General features: G+C 45.5%; 1 protein-coding gene across 3 annotated transcripts in view; it reads left to right on the forward strand.

The window, feature by feature from the left end:
- Positions 1–24,456, forward strand: part of LOC147634347 (uncharacterized) — a 31,314-nt gene that overhangs the window by 1,791 nt on the left and 5,067 nt on the right. For all 3 annotated transcript variants that reach the window (XM_086805492.1, XM_086805494.1, XM_086805493.1), the window contains 10 exons: positions 146–234; positions 9,687–9,785; positions 9,892–10,624; positions 10,754–11,839; positions 11,925–12,042; positions 13,661–15,418; positions 15,536–15,719; positions 15,980–16,063; positions 17,027–17,488; positions 17,620–17,715. In XM_086805492.1, coding sequence (XP_086661618.1) covers positions 146–234; positions 9,687–9,785; positions 9,892–10,624; positions 10,754–11,839; positions 11,925–12,042; positions 13,661–15,418; positions 15,536–15,719; positions 15,980–16,063; positions 17,027–17,488; positions 17,620–17,715 — 4,709 coding nt within the window. The remainder of the gene's footprint in view (positions 1–145; positions 235–9,686; positions 9,786–9,891; positions 10,625–10,753; positions 11,840–11,924; positions 12,043–13,660; positions 15,419–15,535; positions 15,720–15,979; positions 16,064–17,026; positions 17,489–17,619; positions 17,716–24,456) is intronic.

Here is a 24,456-nt window from a genome sequence, read left to right on the forward strand (position 1 = left end):
TTTAGCAGATTTATAGTGATGGTAATGGTTCTAAAGAACAAGAGAAGCCATTATTGGCTGTCCACAAGGAGTCAGGTGTTTTTTGGCTACTGCAGTGCTTGATGTTTGCTGTGTCTCTAATAGCAGACTCTTTTACTGTATACAGGTGGTGAGCTAATTCTGGCAGAAACGGGACGGTTCGGTGTGATGTGCTCTTGCCACAATTGGCATATGTCGGTTGCTAAATTTAGTGAGGTAAGGCTTGGAATTCTGCGTTTATGTTTAAATTGGCATGCTTGCATCTTCTATTTTGAAGCCATTTGTTTGCTCTCATCTTTTGCTTATGAGCCATGTGGTCTTTTTCAACTACATCTGCATTTGCTGACAGTGTAAATAGAAATCGCCATTGCTTGCTGCAAGAAGAAAAGAAATGTGAAAGAGGGTTGGGATTGGTTAGTAACCAGGTAGAGGACACCTTGGAGGTTTGAATTTCTTGGGCTCCACTTGCTTCATTGGCACAAACAATCTTACATAGACTATAGCTCTACCATCAAGCAAATGAAAAGAGAATTGCTGAAATTGCAAGAACTTGCATTGGGCGTCACATGCATCCCATGAATGCAAAGTGGGGTTGACAAGACTATGAGTTGCAGGGTAGGTAGACGAGATGAAGCCTGAATTTTGAGGCCTCATAAAATAGAGAAAAGAGGCCATGAGAGCATGAGTTCGGAATGTACAATGGTCAATGGTAGGATATGTACCTCTTAAGGATGGGGATGCCATAGCTCTGGCCTATGGTAGCAGACCCATATTAGCCTTCAAGCTGTTTTTTTGTTCAAACACAAGGTGTTGTTTTTTCTTTTTTTCTTTTTGGGATTGGCAGAAGGGGGGGGGGGGGGGAGTGCAGGAGGGATCTGGCGGTTGCGAGCCAACATTGGTAGTAGTGTATGCTTTTCTTCCATGTGTACTTACAATGCCATCTGTGTGGTTCTTCAGCATGCTTGCTCCATCCTTAGGGATTAGGGCTGCAGTATTTTCCTTCCTTCTGAGCCTGGTGTGAGATCACGAGTGTGATTGGTAGTAGGGTATACTTTTCTTCCATGTGTACTTACAATGGCATCTGTGTGGTTCTCCAGCATGCTTGCTCTATCCTTAGGGATTTAGGGCTGCAGTATTTTCCTTCCTTCCCAGCGTGGTGTGAGATCACAACAAGTGTGATCATTCCTCTGCAGACAACACACTTTGGGCAAGCGTTTCCTTCTACGACTTAAGTTCCTTGCTGATCTCTGGGTCATAGACCTTATCTGACATGCATGGCCCATGGTTCAGCCGATGGCTCGCTTGAGGAGGTGAAGGGTCCCTTATTCATTTTCATTTACATCAACTTTGTTGCAGAGTGGGGAGTTTACTACAAGTATCAACATTATGAGTTGGATCATCCACTTGCAGTGTGGCCCAGAGCCCAGTGGTTTTGCTTGTCCAAGTGTATTGGTTTCCACCATCATTGCCTTTACCCTGCAGTGATGATCAGTGCTCCCATGGAGGGAGACTCTAGCAGAGTCTGTAATCTCTCCCCCTATTCATGCGCATCATCTCTTGGAATGTGCATAGATTAGAGGTGCCCGCAGCCATTACTGGAAGATGATTCCATGAGAGGAGCGCCAATGAGATTTACCGGAAGGAGAGGTCAGTATACTTCTGTTTTAGGAGCACCACCTCACTGTAAAGTGCTCCCAGAGTGCACCCACTCTTTCTGGTCTTCTTGTGATAACCTTGGGAAATAATGCGAACTTTCCATTGGTTTATCTTTTTGCTATATCAGCAAACATGCATTTTTTTTTGGAAGTCTTCATCCAAGGTGTGGCTAACTGGTTTATTTTAATCCTTTCTATCTAAAGCAGTGCAATTTGCCCACCCAGCCATGGCGCGTGTGTGTATGCCTTTGTTGCTATGTGCCGCATGCTCTTTAGTGCTAGCCTTCATCATGGTTGAGTCTTTTTATTAAGTTTGGAAAATAATTTGAACTTTCCATTGGTTTATCTTTTTGCTGTATAAGCAGACATGCAGATTTCTTTTTGAAGTCTTTGTCTAAGCTGCGGCCAATTGTGTTACATGTGGTGTAGCAGAAGCTCTTTATTGTGGTTAAGGTGTGCGTTAATTTGCTGATTATGGAAGAGGAGATAGAGAGAAACAAGAAACATAGAAACATACACAATACACCGACGGGGTCCCAACCACCCACTTAAGGGCCCCCCCTCCGAAGGGAGTATTTGTGGACAAATCTGTCCTGAACTGAATCTGACCTGAGCTGAGGGTTTTCCCACAGGGAAAACACCCCATTCTTACTTGTGTTTGGGACTGAAGGCTGCCTGGGACCTGCTGCTGTTGGTCGCTGTGTACTGGCAGCCTCCTGGAGTTACAAAACCTTGCATTTTTTTTTCAGCACTGCTGGAAGAACAAGTTGCTTTTGCCCATGACCTGGTGGTCTTGTCCTTGCTTCTGTTTTCTTCCTCCTGATGGCCCATGGGGCTGAGGGAGGAGGCTGGCTCGCAAGCTTGGCAACACTTACCAATGATGAGATGGCCTACTAATGTGCCAAGGTACCCTTATACAGGGTATGAAACTGTCATGTGCATGTGCTAATCCTGATGCTCATAGACCCAGCAGGTAAAGTTAGAGGCAGATTATGGAGTGATTGGGCAGCATTTGATTGCCCAATAGGCATTCATATGTGCTGAGGACATGCACCAATAGGTGGGACATACTTGGGCACAATAAGAACACTTTTTTTTTTTGGGGAGATTTCCTAGACTACACACCTGTGGGTGGGCCCTATCCCTGGCTCCTCACAAGCTTCTGCGATGACGCCCCAGTACATGCAGTGGTGGAGACACACATGGCACCTCCGCTTGGGCATTCTAGTGCTCTACCTATCACGTGCATCCCGCACTTGGATGCCACGTAGACATATCTGCACAGAAGGTGCAGGACTTGGGTTGGAAAACTGGTCCCATGTGAGCCCAGTCTGGGACGAGTCAGCCAGGGTTCCACTCTAGTCGTCCGAGGTCAGGTGTGCATTGTCCTGCACATGTGTCCAAGGTCAGGTGTGCATTGTCCGACACATGAAACAGTGCCTTCTAGGTTCTTTGTCACCAACCTAGACATTTCCCGCTATGAAAGTAGTATGGTGGACTCCACGATGTCTAAATATAAGCTTTGGGAATGGGGGTTTATCCTCGAATACAAATGATCACACAACCCCGCGTCATTACGTCCGTAAGCTAGGCAAATGGGTGGGCTTGTTTAAGCACCCTTGACAGATTGTCTATGAGTTGAGATATTTTTAGAGATGAAGTGTATGGGAGGAACCATCTCTTAAATTGGGACATGTGGCAAGATAGTGGATCAAAGTGAGGCAAGTGTCCTCACACTTGTCATCTTAGCTCTACACTTGTCATTATAGCTTTTACTTGCCATTCTAGCTCATGAGAGCCCCAAATCTATAAATTGGAGCCCTCTCTCAGTCTCTATTGCTGCAAACTAGCCTTTACCATGTTGGCAACTCCTCTTTATTCTTGGTGATTCTCTACTCCAAGGTTATGGCTCTCTACCACCGTTATAGGCTGCCCTAATGTTGGCTGTTCTCTTTCTCTCTCTCTTGAAGGTTGCCCATGAAGTATACCAACTGTTGGGGACTGTTTTGAAGGCTTCCATCACGAAGAAATATTAAAGGCAAGGGTATTTAATCATAGTCACAAGGAACGGGGGACGGTAACGGGGGACGGGGACGGGGACGGGACGGGGGACGGCCATAAGTAGGGAACGGGGACGGGGCAGGGAACGGCACTCAAAAAATACTTTTTTTTAGAGTTTTTCTACTCTACACTTATTCTACTTTGGAAGTACATCAAAATGAGCACAAATTTACATAAAATGGTAAGCTTTTGAGTCATATTAACACCGGATGGTGGCCGATTGTGGCCAGATAGCATGAGAGTCTGAGACGATTCTGGAGAAGGTTGGCACACTGCCAACCAGGCTACATGCATATGCGGTGAGTTATTATACACCTACTGCATATGGGTTGTAAATTTTGGATCCATTGCGGCGCGCAGTTTCACACCAGCCTACTTGGGGGAAGGTGCGGAGGGGGGCGTGAGCCCCTCTCTGCAGGGGGTCCGGGGGGGAGATGACTCCCCCCCGGCCCGAAGGGCCGTTTACGCTAAAGCCTAAACTCCATGCTTGTAGCCTTGTAGCCTTGTTCTTATATAGATATTAGATAGGCAAGTGAGAGAGAGAGAGAGGCAAGGGCCAAGCCTCAAGGGCCAAGGCCCAAGGCCCCAAGGCTCAAGCCTAAAGGCCAAACCTAGAGAGCAAGGGCCAAGGCCCAAGGCCCAAGCCTCAAGGCCCAAGCCTCAAAGGCTCAAGGCCTCCCCAAACGGCTAGAAACGGCCCCGCAAACGGCTAGAAACGGGAAAAAAAAACCACGGAATAGCTCCCTGCCGTCCCCCCACAGGGCCGTCCCCCACAGCCGTCCCCGTTCCTACTGCCGTCCCCTTCACCGTCCCTTGTGAGGGACGCCTCCAGGGGGACGTCCGTCCGTCCCCTGCCGTCCCCGTCCCTGCGCCGTCCCCGTCCCTGCGCCGTCCCGGTGTTCCAAGCCTCCGTCCCCTCCGTCCCCTGTGACTATGTATTTAATCCTTGTATTATGATTTCCGACCAATGTACTTGCTATGCTTGCTGTACCAACCCTTGTATCTGCTGTGTACTTGTTGTACCATCCATTGTACTTGCTATACCAATTAGTGTACTTATTGTGCCGTCATTGTGCTTGTTATACCAGTTCTATTGCTGAGTTTTTCTATCACATATGGCATCCTGAAGACCCGTGGTCATGGGAAAGATTAGTAGTAAGTTCCCTCATGGGAAGAGGTGGTTTCCACACATTCATGTATTTTGGGGCTTTTTTTGATGAGCCTGTGTGTATGGTCAAAGGATGGTCATATATGGATAATGTGGCATCTCCCGTGGGGAGAGAAAGCTTGTACATGATATTATTCTCCTTGGGTAATAAAATTCTCCAAAGGGGGGGTTCGGCCCGTTTTGACCTCTGTGTGGTGTCAAATGTGCATATCTCTCTTTTACAGTTTTGTGGACTTAAGTGGATGTTTAAGGCTATGGCCAATTTAAGTATTTAATTGCAATAATCACACTCTTGTGTGAAGACGATCATGTGGGGGTATAAACACTGACTATTAGTGTAGTTAAATACGGTCAGCCTATCCACTTATGGGAGCAATCATGCGTCAAGGGCACGAGCATAAGTCAACATGGTCTATGGATTCGTGAAATCTATCTTGGAAGCATTGAATTGGCTTTATTAAGCTTGGTGTGTATTCTCTTCTATATTAGTATCATGGATCATTTCATCAAGCTCAAGACAACTTGTATGGAGATACATCTTTATGACAAACTGGCCAAGAAAAGCTAAGTATTTCTTTCTTTTTCTTGCAAGATTGTTACTTGGGATTTTTGAATGCCTTACCCTTTTATCTTTGCAAGGAGAAAATGGTATGTTTTCTTGAGTGTGTTTCAAGAAAGCATTGAAGAGCTTCGTCTATATGGCTACTATATAGTTTCTTATGACCTTCCACACAATGAATAGATGAGAGGCCATGCTATGAGAAGGGGGTCTTAGCTCTTATAATATTTGAGCTAGTGTCTACCCTTGTATAGATAAATTAGGGTTTCCAAATTTGGGGGTTTTTGAAAATGATGTTATAGGAGGCTATAGCAACATCTTAATGTCATGTATGTACCCTTAATTTTATGAAATGATGGAAGATTTGGGATTAATGCTTTGATTAAGATAGATTTTTAGAAAATGATATCTGTTACCTTCGTGAGTGTTGTTTGCAGAGTACTACGTTGACCCCTTCGATGTGTCTGCTAATTGAGACAGAACTGTGCAGATGGGTTTTTTTTTTAAATGGAAAAAAGATCCTTTTATTAGTTACCAAGAAAACAACTAAAATGGCTAAGTACAAATCTGTCCCCAAGGGGGAAACACTAGTCAAGATGAACAAAGGGGAGGATGCAGTTCTCCTCCGACTGGTCACTCTAGGAGGAGAAGGCTATCTCATACAATTTGGGGGGGGGGGAGGGGGGATAACCACACAGGTGGTCTGTAATGCCAAGTGGGCTCGCCACCCCTATTTGTAAGAAAGGAACCGTGCCGCCAGATCCGGAGGAAGGCCTCCCGATGCTTCCTCATGCGGTCTGAGCCGCCCTGAAGCTGCCCCCACTGACCATGGAGGGTATGAATGATATTGAGCCAGATGCTTCGGATAGACTCTGCTGGCGGCGTGAGGGTGCCTTCGATGGCTTCATTGCATCGAGCTCTCCATATATGCCACGCGGCTATACCATTGCAAAACTCCCATCTTTGGCAAGAACTTGGGTCCATCAACTAGTAGACGGAGTTGGAATTGGCACAATGAAAATACGAAGGTGAGAGATCTGAAGGGCTAGTCCCCCACCTTCCTCCTCATACGGCATGATGATCGCGGCCTTAGTGGCCCAGGAAATAGTGCCCCACGTAACAATATGGGCGGGAGCCCGATCCATAGTGAAAATGTGTAGGATCCTCTGCGAGACCTGCGAAGCCTTTGGGCAATCCCAACGACAGTGACGCCCAGACTCTTGGGGATGGCCACACCTCTGACCTAATGCTTGTCTGCCCCCAATAGCCAGCCAAATGCCAACTGCTAAGCTTCGATGTGCTAGTTGGTTGACTGTTGCAAGGCCAGCTTGAGGTGATCCCAAGCACGCAAGAGATTGGTTGCAAATTTGTCCTCAAATGCTGGGCTAAAGCCATGTGCCCGCATCAGAGTAATAGGAAACGGCTGTTTCCTAGCTCGAAAACGCGGAAATGCCGTTTCCCGAGAGTCACTGTTTTTGTTTCTCCGTTTCCTAATATCTAATAAAAAATCGCCCATTGATTTGTCTCATCTAATGCTTGCTTAGTGATTTCCTACAAATTTTGCTCACTATTTATTTCAAATTATGATGGTGTACTCCTCAAACTTTTCCCTATTATAATTTTCTCATTATTTTTATATTATGTATCATACATCCACCGTTTCCTAGCCATTTCCGTTTCCTAGTTTTGAACCATTGCCGTTTCCTAGAGCCGGCCGTTGCCGTTGCCGTTGCCGTTTCATGCAACTATGGCCCACACTCTGTAAAGATCCATCTCGTGCTTTGAGGCCAAGGGGTTCCCAAGGTCGGAGTGCGGGCAGAGATTCTCCAGGAGGAAGTCCTTCCAAGGCTCACCGCCAATCAACTTGCCCAATAGATGGAGGGGTTGATGATGCCATGCCCCCTTTGCGTCGCAGTTGAATGATCACTCTCCAAGCCACCTTGGCCTTGGCCGGTCTCCCATCACTGCCAGCCCATGGAAAGTTCCGGATCAAACGTTGAACCTGACCAATACATGCCCGGGAGAAGGACCATTACACTAGCTAGAGGATCAGATGCCGGGTCGAAGCCGTGCTGTCACCTTGCAAAGAAGGCTTGGGCCGTATGGAGTGTGACAGGGCTTAGCTGCATGACGCTGTTTGAAGTTGCAGGTGAATCGAACTCAACCTGGTAGTAGCCATGTCCAAGAGGATGAATGTCTGTGATCTTTCCAGGTGTGCCTATAATAGATTACTGAATTGTCCGCTCGCTGGGCGGCTACCCACATTCTTGCATACCAAGGTGGAGGCCTCCAAAGAGGCAACTGCCAAAGTGAGGAGTTGGAGATCTTCTTCGGAAAAGGAGAGGCAAGGCATGGTGGCCTTGGTCGGGGATAACGGAGCGACTACCATGGAGTCCTGGGGGTTCAAGACCAAAGAATGCGAAACTTGCCACACCTAAACTAACTCCGAAAGCTGTAAGCTCCTGACTAAGGAGAAGGGGGGGGGTGGGTGTAGGACTAAAGGAAAGGGGTGACGGAACACCGTCTAGCAGGCTGTGCGAGGGGTTGAGGTAGAAAAGGAGCAGGCGAGGGGAGTGTTACGCAGCAGCAACATGCACACCACCCCAGGGCACTAAGCAACTTCAGTGGCTGGACTTCCATCTCCCCGCCATTGCTTCCCCCAAAAACCTGGCCGGAGGAGATATCTATGACAAGGTGCCACCACACCCTATATATGAGCATCTTCAATAGAGGCTAAGACTGCCCAGGAGCACACAGACAGGCTTGAGCTTTGATACCATGTTAGAGCCACACAACAATAGCACACACACCACCTCAGGGCATTGAGTGACGTTGGTGGTTGGGCTTCCATCTCCCAGCCGTTGCTCCCCCCAAAAACCTGGCCAGAGGAGATATCTATAACAAGGTGCCACCACACCCGATATATGGCTCTTTGTCTTCCCATGCTCTTGCATATGGGATAATCCACCACAACTTTGAGTCATGCGACAACCCGAGAGTAGCTACGCGAATTGCCACCTCCAAGAGGGAGGGCTGAGGTGAAGAAGGAACAGGGTAGGTAGAGGCACTGAATGAAAGGGGGTAAGGGAGCTGGGTTGCGCACGGACGGGAGAAGGGGGCGGCAATGGGGAAGGCGAGGAGGCGGCCCGAGAAGGAAGAAGGCGAAGGGTGAGCACAGGCGGGGGGCGAAGGGCAGGGCAGCGCGAAGGAAGGTGGAGGGGGAGGGCTCAGGCGGGAGGCACCACAGGGGGAGGTGGCGGGCAGCAAGGCGGAAGGCAGCGGGGAGGAGAGGGCAAGGGTTGGGGGGCAGCACATAGGAAGGGGGGCAGGGGTAGTGTGCAGAAGCTGGAAGGCGATTGCGATGGAGGGCTGGTGCAGTTGCGCACACGGGGGGAGCTCCAGCAGCTTGTTTGCAACTTTGCTTGTCGTCTTGGATTACAGTTTTTTTCGATGCCTTCTGTGCAGATGGGCTTTGACTGTTGCTGAGACAGCAGGTACAGATGATGCATGCGCCTCCCTTTGTACCGTTGCTTAAACAACTGAGCACTTTAGTGTTGAGATGGATTGCAGGATCTCGCCAGAAGGAGGGGGGAGGGGGGGGGGTATGGGGGAGGGCGCTGTTGGTGATGATGTTGGCGACCCATAGCACCTGGTGATTATGATGGTGACCAGCAGCAAAGTGAAGCATTGACGGCCAATTTGGAGATTTCCTTACCTGCTAACTTACATGTTTGATGGGGGGTCCTCTGTTAAAGGAAAGATATCTCCAAAAAAATTACTAGAATGACAATATTGATGATGTTAGACTATTGCCCACAATTAGTGGTTTTGGTGATAGATACTTAGCTAATTGATTGAAGGAAGTTACTAAGTAATAGGCACAAGTCCAATGTAAAGTGACCCTAAAGTTAAGGACTCCCTCAAACTGATTTTTCTTAAAAGGATGATAAGAGGGAGCCATCTCTGGGTGTGATGTGGTTTGATACTTTATCAAAGCCACATTTGGCCTTCATTCAATGCTTGCTATCATCATCATCATCTCTCTCTATTTCCTCCCACCTTGACAAAGTTTTTTCTTTGATGTGGATTTCTTGATGGCTATTTTGTAAGCTTTTATCCTTACAAAGATCATTTGGCCTGAAACTTTTAGAAACGGATCACACATTTTTATATGATTTGTATGCCAGTTGATGTAGATAAATTGACACTTTTTTCGTGATTGCAGCATGCTGGTCTCTTCACCGTCAACCCAGGGAGCACTGTTCTAATGGAAGGTGGTGAGAGCCTTGTACAGTGGCGCAAAACATTTTTTTCTCAGTTTGGGGTGAGTTCTACAGAAATGCCTTAAGGAACGGAAGTGGAGAGTGTGGGGTCACTGTATCATAAGATTCTAAGTGCCACCCTGTAATTTCTTTGTTGAAATTTCCCAGGTGAAGGTTCCGGAGGACCATGTGGGCTGGGAGTGGGATGAATCGAATGGCCCAGAGGGTGATCATGCCAAACACAGAGAAGACCACGGCCAGAGCTCTCACAAAGGGGCTGATTCATTCTTCCAGGGGGACTGTTCCACATTGAAAAACCAAGTCAATTGGCATTCTTCGATTGGTCTGGGGAATTCCAATCTTTCAGGAAGCAGAACTGCAAGAATGGGTCTTGTCCATGGCAATGCTTGTGGATTAGGATCCCAAAATTTGGATGACATCGAGCCGATAAATTTGGATAAGCCTTATAAAGGAATTGCTGGAAATGACTTCAATGTAAACCTGGCATTTCTTCAGAATTCTTATGATAACACAACCAAGAACCAAGATGCTACTCGCTTGTTTTGGGGTAATGAAGTCGGAGCTTCTCCTGTTACTGAACATGTAAACCTTTCCAAAATTGGAAGTCAGCCATTTAAGCCTGTGACAGAGAAAGCTTCATCTTTCAATGGTAAAAGTCTTCAAAAAGGTGCCAGGTTGTGTAGTTTGAGTAATACCGCCCAAGATATGGCTCAAGTGGAGAAAGACATGCTGACCTCGAACTTTGAATTAAGGCTAGGACAGCCTTCTCAACATAATTTGTCCTTGGGATCGGCATACTCGAACTCTTTGCAATCTAGGCTTTCTGGTGACACAATCACACAAGCCAAGCCATCTGCTTATGAAAGGGCCGGTCAAACAGGTTGCTTTGCTGGCCATTTATCTGCTGTATTTCTTGAGCATATAAGGTGAATTATGGGTTTTGACGCTATTGATGTTGCTTGCTTGTTATGGGGCCTTAACTCTTTGCTTTTTTGCATGTGATGGTTAGCATGGGAGCAGAATACACAACCAAATGTGGACCATTTTAATTTGGGAAGATTGGCTACTTTTGGTGGCGCCATGGGTCAAACCAAGGAGGGGATCTACACCATGAATTGGCTTCGTAATGATCAAAGAAATAGAGAACTTTGCATGCCACAGATAAATTCAGAAAGGGATATTCTACTTGGCGGTTCTCATCTGATGCAGTCTTGCATGTTCCCTGATGTTCACAATGCACCGAGCTTTCCAAGTTTGCATAAGCGTGTGGAAGATAATGATGCAACTGGTGTAGCAGGTTCTTTTCAATCCAACGTAACCTTGCAATCTATGGAAAACAGAAACAGTAATGAACAGAGGAGGGTAGAGCTGTCTAGCTTGAGCTATTCCATACCCTTGAATGCAATCCAAAATGACACATCAAGAGAGGCTGGAAGTGATTCTCAGTGTCATCAACAATCTACATTGCTCGTAAGGCCAATGGTGAAGAATTCTGATGGTATCAGAAATGTAGAGGATTTGTTTTTGACTACCCCTGAAAGACCCATACCTGTTATGGGTCCACCTGAGATAACTTTTTCTACTTCAGAATCAACTATGATAAAAAGTAATGTCATCCAAACGGCTTCTGTAAGGTTTGGAGCTTGTGAGAGTCATCTAACATCCTGGACAAAACAGGGCTCCTGTATTGCTACTTCAGAAGGCCTTTCCTCTTGTAGCCCTACTCAGCCGCAGGAACATACAAGTAGTACCATTGTATGCCCAATGGTGGAAGAAGTGGGTACCCGGCAAGGGATGTTGATCCGGAATAATGGCAGTGTTGTGGAGGAAGCTGCTCAGTGTTGTCTGGGCTTATCTACTGCAGATGCTTGCACAACTCTGGTGCAGGCAAATGAATGTTCTGAGGATTCTGAGAATCAGGGTTTCAATCAACAGAAGGATTCCTCCAAAACGTCTGATGATCCTGTTGCTGACCTTGTGTGCAAGAAGCCTTCATGCATTCAAACTGAAAGTGGCCCTAAGTGTAAGGATGTTACTCTAAGCAGTTGTGAGCATCTGGTAGAGAACGCCACAGAACAGAACCAATTGCAGTCAGGTACACTTGCTCCCTGACTAAGGGGTGAGCTGTTGGTATAGTTTTTTTTTTTTCACAGAACTGAAGTTGTATTCTGTGGATGTAGTACCAAATGATGAAAGCTTGGTATTGGAAGAGAAAGGTTCAGAGGGAGAGCTGCAGAACAAAGATTGCAACTGTCCAGGTCTTCGTAAAACGGACAGCTCTGGGAGAGTTGCAACCAGGTGGGCTAATGTATACTAGCAGGGAAAACAGTTGCTGCAAGCTGAAAGTTGTATTTTCATGATCTTTTTGTAAGATGCAGAGTGTAGACAATTCAATGTTTCTGATTAATACATATCAGGGATTACCTGTGTACCCAGTGTTCTAAGAAGAACCAACATTAACTTGCAAAACTCAAATATATCTGAGTTTAATGGACCTTCTCAAAGGGACTAGCCCAGCCATAGCTTCCCTTGGGAGCATCCCAGAGCATAGTTGCTAGGATTTTCTGAAACGCCTTGTATGAAACATGTTTTAGAAATGTTTCATATGTTTTGTATCTTTCTGAAATGTTTCTACAATGTTTCATAAATGCTTGACTACCGTCCAAGTGTAAGGTGTTGGAATGAATTCTTGCCCTCCTGCTTCTCACGCTGCCATGTGGCAGTGTATTATCCCACATAGTGGGTTGCGGTCAAATTGACTCCCCTATATAGGGCAAAATGCCCATTGGTCTCCCATCCCTCACCTTTATGGTGGTTCATGGGATCTTCAGGTGGGGCCATGTGGCAGTTTATTATTCCACATAGTGGGTTGGGGTCAAATTGACTTCTCTATATAGGGCAAAATGCCTATTAGTTTCCCCTTATCCCCCACCTTTATGGTGGTTCATGGGATCTTCGGGTGGGGTGGTTGGCCTCCATCTGCACGCCATGCCTACACTCTATGCGAAGTACTCTGCGGTTCCGCATTCTTTCATAAGGATCCATTGATTTATATAGAGCATGCTAGTAAAAGTAGTCTTTGAAGTTAGTGAAATGTAATAGCTTGGTCCCACATAGAAATGGGGGTTGCATAATATATTCATTTTGTTAAGTTTAGAAAATAGCCTAAACTGTTCATTGCTATTTCTTTTTTCCATAATAGCGAACATGCAGATTTCTTTTGAAGTCTTCGTCCAAGTTGCAGCCAGCTGGTTTATATTAGTTCTTTCTATCCAAAGTGGTGCAATTGTCCAACCAGCTATGCGCGCGTGTATGCTCTCTTTAGTGCTAGCCTTCATCATGGTCGAGTCTGCTCTTCACCTCGAAGAAGTGATAGAAACTCAGTTTGATGGTTTATCTATGAAGATTTGTCTACTAAGGTGACATCTCTTTATGCATGAACCTACACTCTTGGGTACCACTGATGTGAGTGGGGATGCCATAGCACATAGTCTATGCTATGCATGTGAGTAGATTCTCATGGGGTCAAGATTGCACTTTGGTTTTTGTCTAGTTCGGAAAATAATTGAACTTTCTGTTGGTATATTTTTCTTTCTAGAGAAATGCCAATAGGAGCAAAAAGTTTGAACTGCTGTGCCTACAAAGTCACCATGTAGTAGACACCATGCTCACGCTTTTCCTTGAAATGTCAGACTTGAAACTATTGTCACCGTGAATTAGATGATACATGTAGCTCTATCTATAGCAAGGTGTGCATCCACCATTAGACAATAAATCATCAGTCTTGGAAGACAGCCAATGACCATGAAAATTTCTTTGCCCCGTGGCTTGCGGTTTGTTTGCTCTTTACATCATGCTCTGATATTTGAAGAGTGTGTTCCTTTTTTTGACCTTTGCATCCCAATTTTGTTTGCAGGGCATTTGTGCGGGAATCCAAACGCAGGGAGGTGTTTCCCCATGACATGATCAATCAAAGCTGTAGCACTGGCAAGTGCTGTTTGTCTGATGAAGCACTTATGAGAAGTAACGTAGACGCTCGTGCTGATTCTGCTGGTGTTGAGGCCATGACACAAGAGTCACCTTCATCCTTCAGGTGTCCTTCTGCCAGACATGATAAACCCTCATTCAATGCTGGTTCAGAAAATCTCAAACTGGAGGAAAAGAGGAGAAAAAGGACTATATGTGGCAGAGATGACTCTGGAGCTAAAGAGCTCATACGCAACGATGTGCTTGATGAGGGTTCAGGTATTGGGAAATGTTGTTCTTCGATTGAAGCAGATATGGAGGCAATGACGAGTGTGGGACCTGTATCTTCACATGCATATGCCCAAGTGTTGGACTCGCAAACCTCCATGGCAAACTCGTCATCAAGCAATGCGGTCATTAGTGATACATTATCAAATAGTGTCAGAGTTCGGAAGCTGTTTTTGGAGGCAGACAAGATTGCCAGGGCAACACAGGAAGAAGTAGACTTCAGAGCTGGGCAACCAAATCAAAAAACTGACAAGAGGGGAAGAAAAGCATTGAAATGGAAGTGTCTAGAGGTTACTTCTTCTTTAGAGGGTGTAGGGCAAGGCAAATTTTCAAGGGCGGAGGACAAAGGTACTGTGGTGGCTTCGAGGAAGGCTCTTGTTTCAGATAATTCTTGTCGGATGCCAACTGCAAAAGGCCTCAAACGGAAAAGAAGCGTGCCCAATTTTGGCCCAGATTTGAAAACCTTAAGGCTAAGAACAGTTTTTAACGAGGGTATCTCTTTGGATGTAAAAGATGCAGAACACAGTGTGAAACGGAAAGGTCCGAAACCTGCTGCAAAACTGCCTGAAGACACAAGAGCAAAGCAGTTTGTCAGAAACAACATTTTTAATACTGAAAAGCTGATTGTTAGATCTAAACGGATCAAATATCAGGACTTGACTTCACCAACATGCATTGCAAAAGCAAGCTCCAGTCTGAAAACAAGTTTGGCATCAGGAAAGGAGAAAGTGAAGAACGCTTCAATCTCTGGAGTGAGTGGAAGAAGCACTGCAGAACGGCAGGACTTCAGGGCTGTGAAGATGGTGTCGTTAAGCTCTATACTAGAATTTCCGAAGACAGGCACGGGTTTTCAGGGTAAAAGGGGTATTGATACACATTGTGACTCATTCTCCAAGCTTCTAGGGGCAAATGATTCAGAGATCAAGGCAAGACAAACAAAGGGGTTGCCGTTCGGGAAAACACCGAGCGTTCTTGTTCATCCCAAAGAGAGTGTTAATGATCATGGTCTAAATAGAAAGGAAGGTCGAAAACGAAGCTTGTGGGAGATGGCAGCCAAATCATTACATCATGCTACAGTTATCCCAGTGGCTTACGCAAAGGATACAAAACACATTACATTCGGTTTCAGACCAAATTGTCAGAACAAAGTTTCTGGCTCTCAAACGATGGTTCATGTTGGGAAGAGGGCGATTGCTTTTCAAACCTCTGAATTTCAGGGAAAAATGGTTTCTGTTCCCATTAAGTTTATAGCAGAAAAGCGATTGGCAACTGAAGTTCTACAAAAAGAAACCAAAGGTTTATTGGTTGATGTTGTGGATCATAGCAATCCTTCGGGAAGGCTAGTCAAAAGGCTAAGATCTCAAGGTGGCCATGCGAAAATGGGGTCATATGGCCACATTTTGCACTCAGATAGAAAAGGGTAATCTAGATCTCTAATGTATCCTATCACTGAGGCTATCAAGTTGAACTTTCAGCTTTTGAACATAGATCATGTCCCATTGTTGATGTGGAAGAAGCTCGTGTTTGTGTGTGTCAGGTCTGTGCCTACTCCTGAGCAACACGAGGTCAGGCAAACCAAAAAAAGGAGAAAACGGAAAAGACGTTCAAAATCTTCTAATGCTAGATCAAAAAATAAGCAGCCAATGGCATGCTGTATATGTGGAGAGTCTTCCGTGAAGAGTAACAACGTGCTTGTTAAATGCTGTCGCTGTAGTCTAGCGGTAAGTGATATGGAAGGGCATGTACTGTGATCACTGATGTAGGCTGTCGTGAACTACCATGGGATATTCGTCGGAATTGAAAAAATTGCTTGCTTTCTTGGGTTTGTTCATAACATTAATGTTTGCAACCTGCCATTTTGAGGTTTTTGTCTATTGCACCACCTTCTGTTACCCATCGACCAACCAAAACACACTGCATTTTTTTAAAAGCATATTTCTTTAGCTTGAATGCTGCTTAAATGGACGTGTTTTTTGGGCAGGTTCATCAAGCATGCTATGGTGTTACTGAAGTTACTAGAAAGTCTTGGATCTGCCGACCATGCAAAGCTCATGCAACTAATATTGTGAGCTTCATCTTTGCTGGAAAAACATGGGCTGTCTAAAAAAAAAAGGAGAACAAGATTCTTCTACCATTAAAGAAAAATGTTTGGTAAACCAGATTGCATACCTCATATCGCATTAAAAAAGTGGAGTGAGCTTCCTTGATGGCTGGCCGCTCTTGGAGTGAGACTACATTTTTTCTCTCTTTTTGGGGTGTGGGTAGAGCTACACTGGGAGCTGGTAGTCCCAAAAGGTTCTGCTCTCGCCGTTCGCCCTTTTTTGGGGGGGGGGGGGTTCAGTCAGCTACACTGGGGCTGACAGTGCCAAAAGATACTACTCTTGCTGCTTGACAAGAAGTGGGGGGCTCCTGTTGCAAAGGAAAGTGTTATGGCTCTCTCACATGGACCTGGAGCTGCCCTGAATGTGCTCCCATTGATGGTGAAAGTGTGGATGAAATTGGTCTAGAGAGCTGGAATGACCTCTGCAAGATTTGTGTTTTGAGTCCTCTATGGTCTCGTTCGAACTCTGCCATGCCGCCATACTGCTGACCAATTTTCCATGAAAGTTGGAATGTTGGAAGCTAGGGGTGTGTGGGTACCTGGTGGGCTGTCACAATGGACATCTCTATGGCGTGCTTTTTAAAGAAATGATTATACTTTTATGTTTTTGTATCAAGATTTGTAGCACAAGCATAGCTATTAAGGAGGTTATTGTCCTTCTAAAGGAAGCGGTATAGAAGGATTGACTTCTTTTGTTATGGCTGTACTGAAGAGACCCCATGCTTAGTCTATCAAGTAGTACAGTGGAGTGCAAGTCTGATGCTACCTCCTTGCATTCTCGAACACTTGTTCTGTGATTAGGATTTTTACAGTGTTTGTATGGTATGCTAGGTTGCAGTGCTCCAATTATCTAATTCTTGTATTTCTGCTTTTTTGTGCATATAAGGTCTAGTTTCTGGATTTATGAATTTCTTGCCTTGGACACAGGTCTGTGTCTTGTGTGGATACGGAGAGGGGGCTATGACCAGAGCAAAGAAAAGCGAACTGCTCGCAAAAGGATTGCTGCAAGCCTGGCAAGAAGAAGATAATAAGAAAGAAACTACAGTACTTGAGCCCAACATCTGTAGTAAGAGTACTACTCTAGATTTCGTTCTGCCTTCAGGTAGCAGCACTAGTGCTTGTGAGTGCAAAAACGGGCAATATGACTGCAAAGTTCGTGGCATGCTTAAGGATGGTGGTGTCAGTGGACTTTTACAAGAGGAGCCCGAGGCTTGCAAAAAGGAAGGATTAAGTGCTGTAAATAGTGTTTCTAGTGCTGTTAATGATCCAAAAGTGACACAGTGGGTACATGTTGTCTGTGCCCTATGGATGCCTGGAACACGGTGTGTGAATGTGAGCACTATGGCAGCTTTTGATGTTTCTGGAGTCCCGATTGCTCGAAGAAAATGGGTATGTAAAGGACTCTTGAAAACCTCTATAAGCAGTTGATCCTAGCTTCTTTGTATAATACAGCTTTTTCATAGTTGCACCCTAATAACAATACATTGCCTGTTTGTTGCTTCAACCTGATAATGTTGCAGGTATGCTCTATCTGCAAGCGCCCTGGTGGAGCATGTGTCAAGTGCCGTGTGGCAAAATGTGCTACTCCCTTTCATCCATGGTGTGCACATGGGAAGGTATGTCTCGTTGGTTATGTTTGTCACTTGCAGATCTCATAAACGCTTCTGTTTTTTTCAATTTGAGAAATCAATGGCTAGGCTTACGCATTTTTCAGCAGTTGGCCCTCAGTGGTTGGGCATGCTTATGTGACCAGCCAAGCCATCCTTCAGAGATGCTAGGGCTCAGGAGCTCTGTAGTTTTTAAAAGCATGGCCATACCATTCCAAGTTCTCTCTCTCTCTCTCTCTCTCTCTCTCTCTCTCTCTCTCTCTCTCTCTGTCTGTCTGTGTAGCTTCCGTGAAGTTGAGCAAAAGGGGATGTCACGTGCATCCCATACTTGGATGCCATGTGGACATATATGTACAGCAGGTGCAAGACTTAGAGTGGTAATTGGCCCTTTGTGAGCCCTTGTCCACTAAGGGCAAGTCAACCAAGGATCCACTATACAGGGTCATGATCAAGCATGCATGTTCCGCACATGAGGGTCAGTGCATGTCCCACACGTCTGTGTAACCCTCTCAGTAGAGGTGTACGGGCATTTATTTGTCAACCGGATGCACGGGCACCAATCTAGTGTCAAGAGACATAGGCTTGGAAGGGCCACAAGGGCCACTAGGATCTACCTAAAAAGGGGCAAGATCTTGAGTAAGGGCATGGGGGCTAGCCATGGGCCAAGAATTATCCAGTCAGCCAGCCCTATGGGCCCAGAACTCTCGGCCAGCAGAAGAGGCTGTCGGCCAGCAGCAAGGGCCGTCCAACAGCACATGTGTGAATAGCAATATTATCTAATGCTACTTTGCGCAAGTCGTTAGCATTAAAATAGGCCGACAGCAGTTATATATACAGCCATTCAGTAAAAATTCTCATATTCTCTGCAAGTGCCAAGGCTCAAGGGCTTAGACAGCCAGAAGAAGCCAAGGGCAAGGTAGAAAGTGAAGATCAAGGGTCATCTTCAGGCTGAGAGTCACCTCAGCCAAGTGAAGGTCTCCAAGGGCAGTTCAATCCTGGTCCATATAGTCTGCAAAGAAGTTCTTGTCAAGCCAAACCGCTTCATGCATCCCTCGGTCCATGAGAACTTGACACTCTTTTTGGCGGGAGCCTTGCTTCTTGAAACGGTGCAAAAGGATATGTTGTGGAACCATCACTTGGCTTTGTCGAACAATATTTGGTTCTAGGTCATCTTGGACATCTGTGGGAGGAGGTCCGACATAGGGCTTCAGCCAAGCGACATGAAACACATCATGCATGTTTTGTTGGAAGGTAACTTCAACACATCATGCATGGTCTTGCTGGAAGGTAACTTCAACTTCATGGACACCTCATTGATCTTCTTCAGAATGGGGAAAAAGGTATGAAACTCAGAAACGACAACTTTGGACATGGCTTGTCCACGTGGTTTAACCTTTGTTTCATAATCCCGAGATATTCGCAATCCCCTTGCGACAATCTCACATCCCTTCTGTCCTTGTTGGCGTGCGGAGTATAGGCCTCCTGTGCTTTGGGCAACATGTCCTTCATAGACTCTAAGATCTCTTGGTAAGACATTGTCAATCGGTTAGTGTCCGGCATTGAAGATGAAAAAGAGTCATTAAGAATTGCTTCAATCAAAGGGAGATATTGTTCCCACAAACCTTGTTGATCATGGACATAACACTTCAGTACGTTGAATGCCAATTGATTGTAAGCCATTTGTTTGTGGGTGGAATGCACTGGAAAAATTCAACTTAGTACCAAAATTATCAAACAACGCCCTTCAAAAATGACTGGTGAACTTGGCTTCGTGATTTGATACAATGGTCCTAAGAATGCCACCAATTGGCTACCAATGCCGTATAAATAGTTTTGCAACATCTTTGGCATAAACATTAGCCCAAGAATAAGCATAACAAACTTGGTAAAACGATCTGTCAAACACTGTGTGTTACGCTTACTTGGATTGGGAGTCACAAAATCCATTGATATATCTTAAAGAGGGCCGTTGAGAGGTGGCAATAGTTGTTTTTTTCCCATGCGATGCTTCCACCTTTTGACAAGTCGAACAAGTTGCACATAAGTGAACAAGTCCCACCTCACTCTGGGTTGATAGAATTGCATCTCTATCTTCTCCAACATCGAGTTCATACCCAATGACAGCGGCCAATGATGGCATCATGGGCGTTATGGAGAATAGTTGCTTGAAACTGCTTCAAGAAACGGAGTCGACTTTTGTAGAAAAGCCAACCATCCCTTATCAAGAAATGGTATGGTCTTGTGGCATCCAATGTCTATTTCCGAGTGGATGTAGGATGTTGGAATGATCATCTCCAGCCCCGTTTGATCCCTTTTATGCCTACTTTTATTCAGCATATTTATCTGGCATTTATGGATATTTTCCCACCTTTTATTAGGCGATTTTGCTAGTCGTGGACTTTGTCCTCAATCATAGGTTTTTATGCTGGCCGTCCAGCCCCTTCATGATGTATATAAGGACAGGCTTGTGTGCCATATAATTCATTTCATCATTTTGCTCAAGCATTGGATCATTGCTAGGTGCTCGAAGTCTCTCCTCTGCTTCTGCTTGCTGCCTTCAATCATTCTCTCATGGTATCAGAGCATTGAGGTTCTCAGGCTCCACAGGAAGACTATCAATCAGCCAACAACGAAGTTGACTCTAAACTTGCTAACAATCCTGCACATAAGGATCTTACTTGCCATTATTTTGGAGGTCACATTCAGCCTGATTGTCACGAGAAGAAGAGAGGTGGTTCTGCAAAGAAGCCCACCAACCAATCCTAGAGTTCCTCTACCACCGAGGAGATTGTCTTCATCGGCATCGAGGAGCTTCTATCGGACTCACCTGTTCCTGCCACCTCATGTCTTACGGATTGGGTGTTTGATAGTAGGTGCACTACTCACATGTGACATGACTCATGACAAGTCCATTCTGCATGATATTTGGCCTAGCTCTTCGAAGGTGTCCTCTGGTGATGCTTCCAACCTTGAGGCCTCTTGTGTGGGTAACGTGTGACTTAACTCTTCTCTTGGCTAACCTACTACTATCTGGGATGTGCTTTATGTTCCCAAGCTCTAATGTTTTGGATTGTAGAGAAAGGCTACGGTGTCTACGTTGAGAGTTCAGTTCTTGAGATCATTGACACTAGCACCTTGTAGATTGTTGCCAAAGGTGTACAAGAAGGCGGTCTTTACAAGTTGAAGGACTTTGGTGGGTCACAGTCTCATTTGCTACAACTTCTTCAAAGTTATCATGCCTTGGTAGCTCAAGAGGATACAACGTTGTGGCATGCTCGCTATGGGCACTTGAACTATGCTTCTCTTCAGCACAATTGTCTTCTTAGCAGATGGTCAAGGGTCTTCCGCAGCTGAAACCCTCCCACTTCACCTGTGTGGCTTGTTTGCATGGCAAACAACACAAATAGCCTTTCCCTCGTGAGGCTACTCATCGGGCTTCTCACATGTTGGAGCTTATCCATATGGACTCGAGTGGTCCCATGCAGACTACTACCTAGGGTGGTGCCAGGTACTTCATGCTTATTATTGATGACTTCTCACGTAAAGTTTGGGTGCATCTCTCGATAGAAAAATCTCAGGCTTTCTTTAGCTTTCAAGAGTGGGTGGCTTTGGTCGAGAATGCGACCACACAGAAGGTTTGACAAGTCTCTTCGGACAATGGAGGAGAATTCATCTCTAAAGCCTTCCACAACTTTTGTTGAGAGAAAGGTATTGGCTGTCAGTTCTCCACACCTGGCACTCCATAGCAGAATGGTGTGGTTGAACACAAAAACACGACTGTTCAGGAGATGGTCCGTACCATGCTTTCTTCTTCCGATCTTCGTCCCTCTTTTTTGGGAGAAGCTGTGACCACTGCTGTTTACATCATCAACCATTCTCCCACAAAGGTGGTTGTTGCATGCGCGGAAGCCTTGCTGTACGGATAAGCTTGATTAAGAGCAAGATGCTGATTTAAACATGATGAAGACACAGGAGAGAGAAGAAGAGAGAGATAGTTGGTGTCAGGGTTCTCTGTATTTAATATGGTACAAAAGGTGACTGAATGATTGTACATGATGTAGGTCCTTGGTCAGCCCCTAAGGGGTGACCTGTGGCCCCTTCTACATGCTCGATGCTGGAACTACTTCTTAGAATGTTAAATATGCTGAATATGAAATGCAATGAGGACTGCTTGCTTATATATATGCTTGAGGTTGCTGCTCAGCCAACAAGACTGTTGTCGGCCAGTTCTTGGACAAACTATTCATCGTATAATGCTTTAAATGCTGCGCTTTACTCAATGCTTTGCCCACAGTTGACTGACCTTCACAATGATGCTGCTGACTACAGGCTGGGTGCCTCTAAAGGCTGCCGACTAGGTTCCCATGGCCTCCTTACTGATGATGCTATTGATGGTGATGGTGATGGTGATGGTGATGATGGTGATGGTGCTCATACTGATGTTGATGCTACTGTGGTAATGATGCTTTATGCTATGCCTTAATTGATGTCCTAACTGATGTCCTAATCAGGGAATATGCTGTTCATGCTGGAGATTAGCCATGGCATGGGCGTATCCCCTCCTACTAAACTTGATGACGGGGTGGACACTCTGTCATGCTTCCTCCCTTGACTACTGACTCTAACCTTCTACTTTAACTTTGACTCTGACTTTGACATTTTTGTTTGAACACCTTCCACTTCTGATCTCCACCTTCAAGTCTTGCTGAAGAACTGAGCAACTGTTCCACTGCTGTCCCCACGCCTGCTATCCCTTTCCCTTAACACAGTGGTGGGTCACCTGTCGGAACTGATCATGCCTATTGCTAGGCCTTTGGAACTAATCTGAGAGCTTAATGATGTATTGGTTCTGAGTACATACTCTGAGAGCATGATTTCCTCTAGTTGCAGACCACTCCATCTGCTACCCTGCTGCATTCTTCTGATGGATCTGTGCACCTCCTTGGGACTATGCTTAGTGGCTAAGCGTGAATGCTCTGATACCAATGTTGCATGTGTAGAAGCCTTGCTGTATTGATCCACAGCCCTAAATGTCATGTGCAAAACATGTGTAGGCTATTCTGAGAGTTATTTCCTTGAAGGGCAACAAAATAAAGAACCGGATAGAACCACTTTTGGACCTGACTCTGGAGCTATAGCAGCTAAGGCATGGGCAGGAAGGCGGTGGGACTACCCAGGAAGCTATTAGCCAGTGTGCATGAGGAGAGATCTCTGTTGGCTTTTGCAGCAAGTCGGGGACTTTGTCCAGTGGACCTGGCCAACAGCAGGTTGGCCAATCCACCAATGCTTCCAAGGCCTATAAATAGGCAAGGCTTGGGTCATAGTCAATCATTCAGTCCCTCCTTGGGATTGAGTCCTAGATGTAGGATTACATTAGGTATTTCTACCTTTTGAAGAGGCAGCCATATCTGCAAGACTTGTACACCTTTTTGTACATTATGAATATATTGAATACTCAACTATCTCTCTCTCTCTCTTCTCTATCTTCTGTATGCGTTTTGCATCAAGCATGTTCCAAGATGGTGTTTAGGGCTGAAAGAACACTCCTAGAGCTTATGCATGTGACACTAAGCTTGATTAAGAACAAGATACTGATTTAAACATGATTAAGACATAGGAGAGAGAAGAAGAGAGAGACAGTGTTAGGGCTTTCTGTATTTAATATGGTACAAAAGTTGACTGAATGATTGTACATGATTAAGACATAGGAGAGAGAAGAAGAGAGAGAGGGAGGTTATAGGAATGATGAAGCTGCTTTAATCTATGTGCCCGTGTCAAAGGTGCTGCTGAGGAGTCAGCAAGCTGATAACGATGAACATCTGGGAGATGAGAGTCAAAAACAGTGGTTTCCAGCCAGCAGGGAAGCCTAGGGGCAATCCTCCATCACACAGACGCAAGAGGAGTAGGAGAAGCTGAGGGCGGAGAAACTTGGGATGGAGAAGCTGGGGGTGGAAAAGGAGGGGGGGGCGGCGGTGTCAGGGAAGAGGAAGAGGAAGAGGAAGAAGGAGAAGGAGAAGGATGAGGAACCTCTATGGTAAGCTCCAGATGAGACCGGGAATCATCGAACTAGAGTTCAACAAAGTGAACATCACGAGAATTCCCTAAGGACTCCGTCTCCGGATCTCATAATCTGTAAGCTTTGGAGTGAGATCTATAACCCAGGAATTTGCACTTCCTGGATTTGGGATCAGGCAGAATAAGGGATATGAGCATAGGCATCACAGCCGAAAACACTAAGATGTGAAACTGAACGTTTCTGTCATGTAAAAGCCTCCTCTAGTGTCATATTAGCAACCGATGTCTCGTGCACACCCATGCCATGGCTAATCTCCAACATGAATAGCATAATCCTTGATTAGGACAGAAGTTAGGACATCAATTAAGGCATAGCATAAAGTATCATTACCATCAACAGTAGCATAAACATCAGTATCAGCAGCATCATCATCATCATCATCACCATCAATAGCATCATCAGTAAGGAGGGCATGGGAACCCAGTCAGCAGGGTTTAGAGGCACCCAGCATGTAGTCGGCAGCCATCCAAGGGACTCAGGCAACAGTTGGCAGCATCATTGTGAAGGCCAGCAAAGTGTGGGCAAAGCATTGAGTAAATGTGCAGCATTTAAAGCATCATATCATGAATAGTTTGTCCAAGAACTGGCTAACAGCAGTCTTGCTGGCCGACCAGCAACCTCAAGCATATATATAAGCAAGAAGTCCTCATTGCATTTCATATTCAGCATATTCA

This window comes from Cibotium barometz, chromosome 11, assembly GCF_041138505.1.
Source record: "Cibotium barometz isolate CiBa-2024 chromosome 11, ASM4113850v1, whole genome shotgun sequence".
NCBI lineage: Eukaryota > Viridiplantae > Streptophyta > Polypodiopsida > Cyatheales > Cibotiaceae > Cibotium > Cibotium barometz.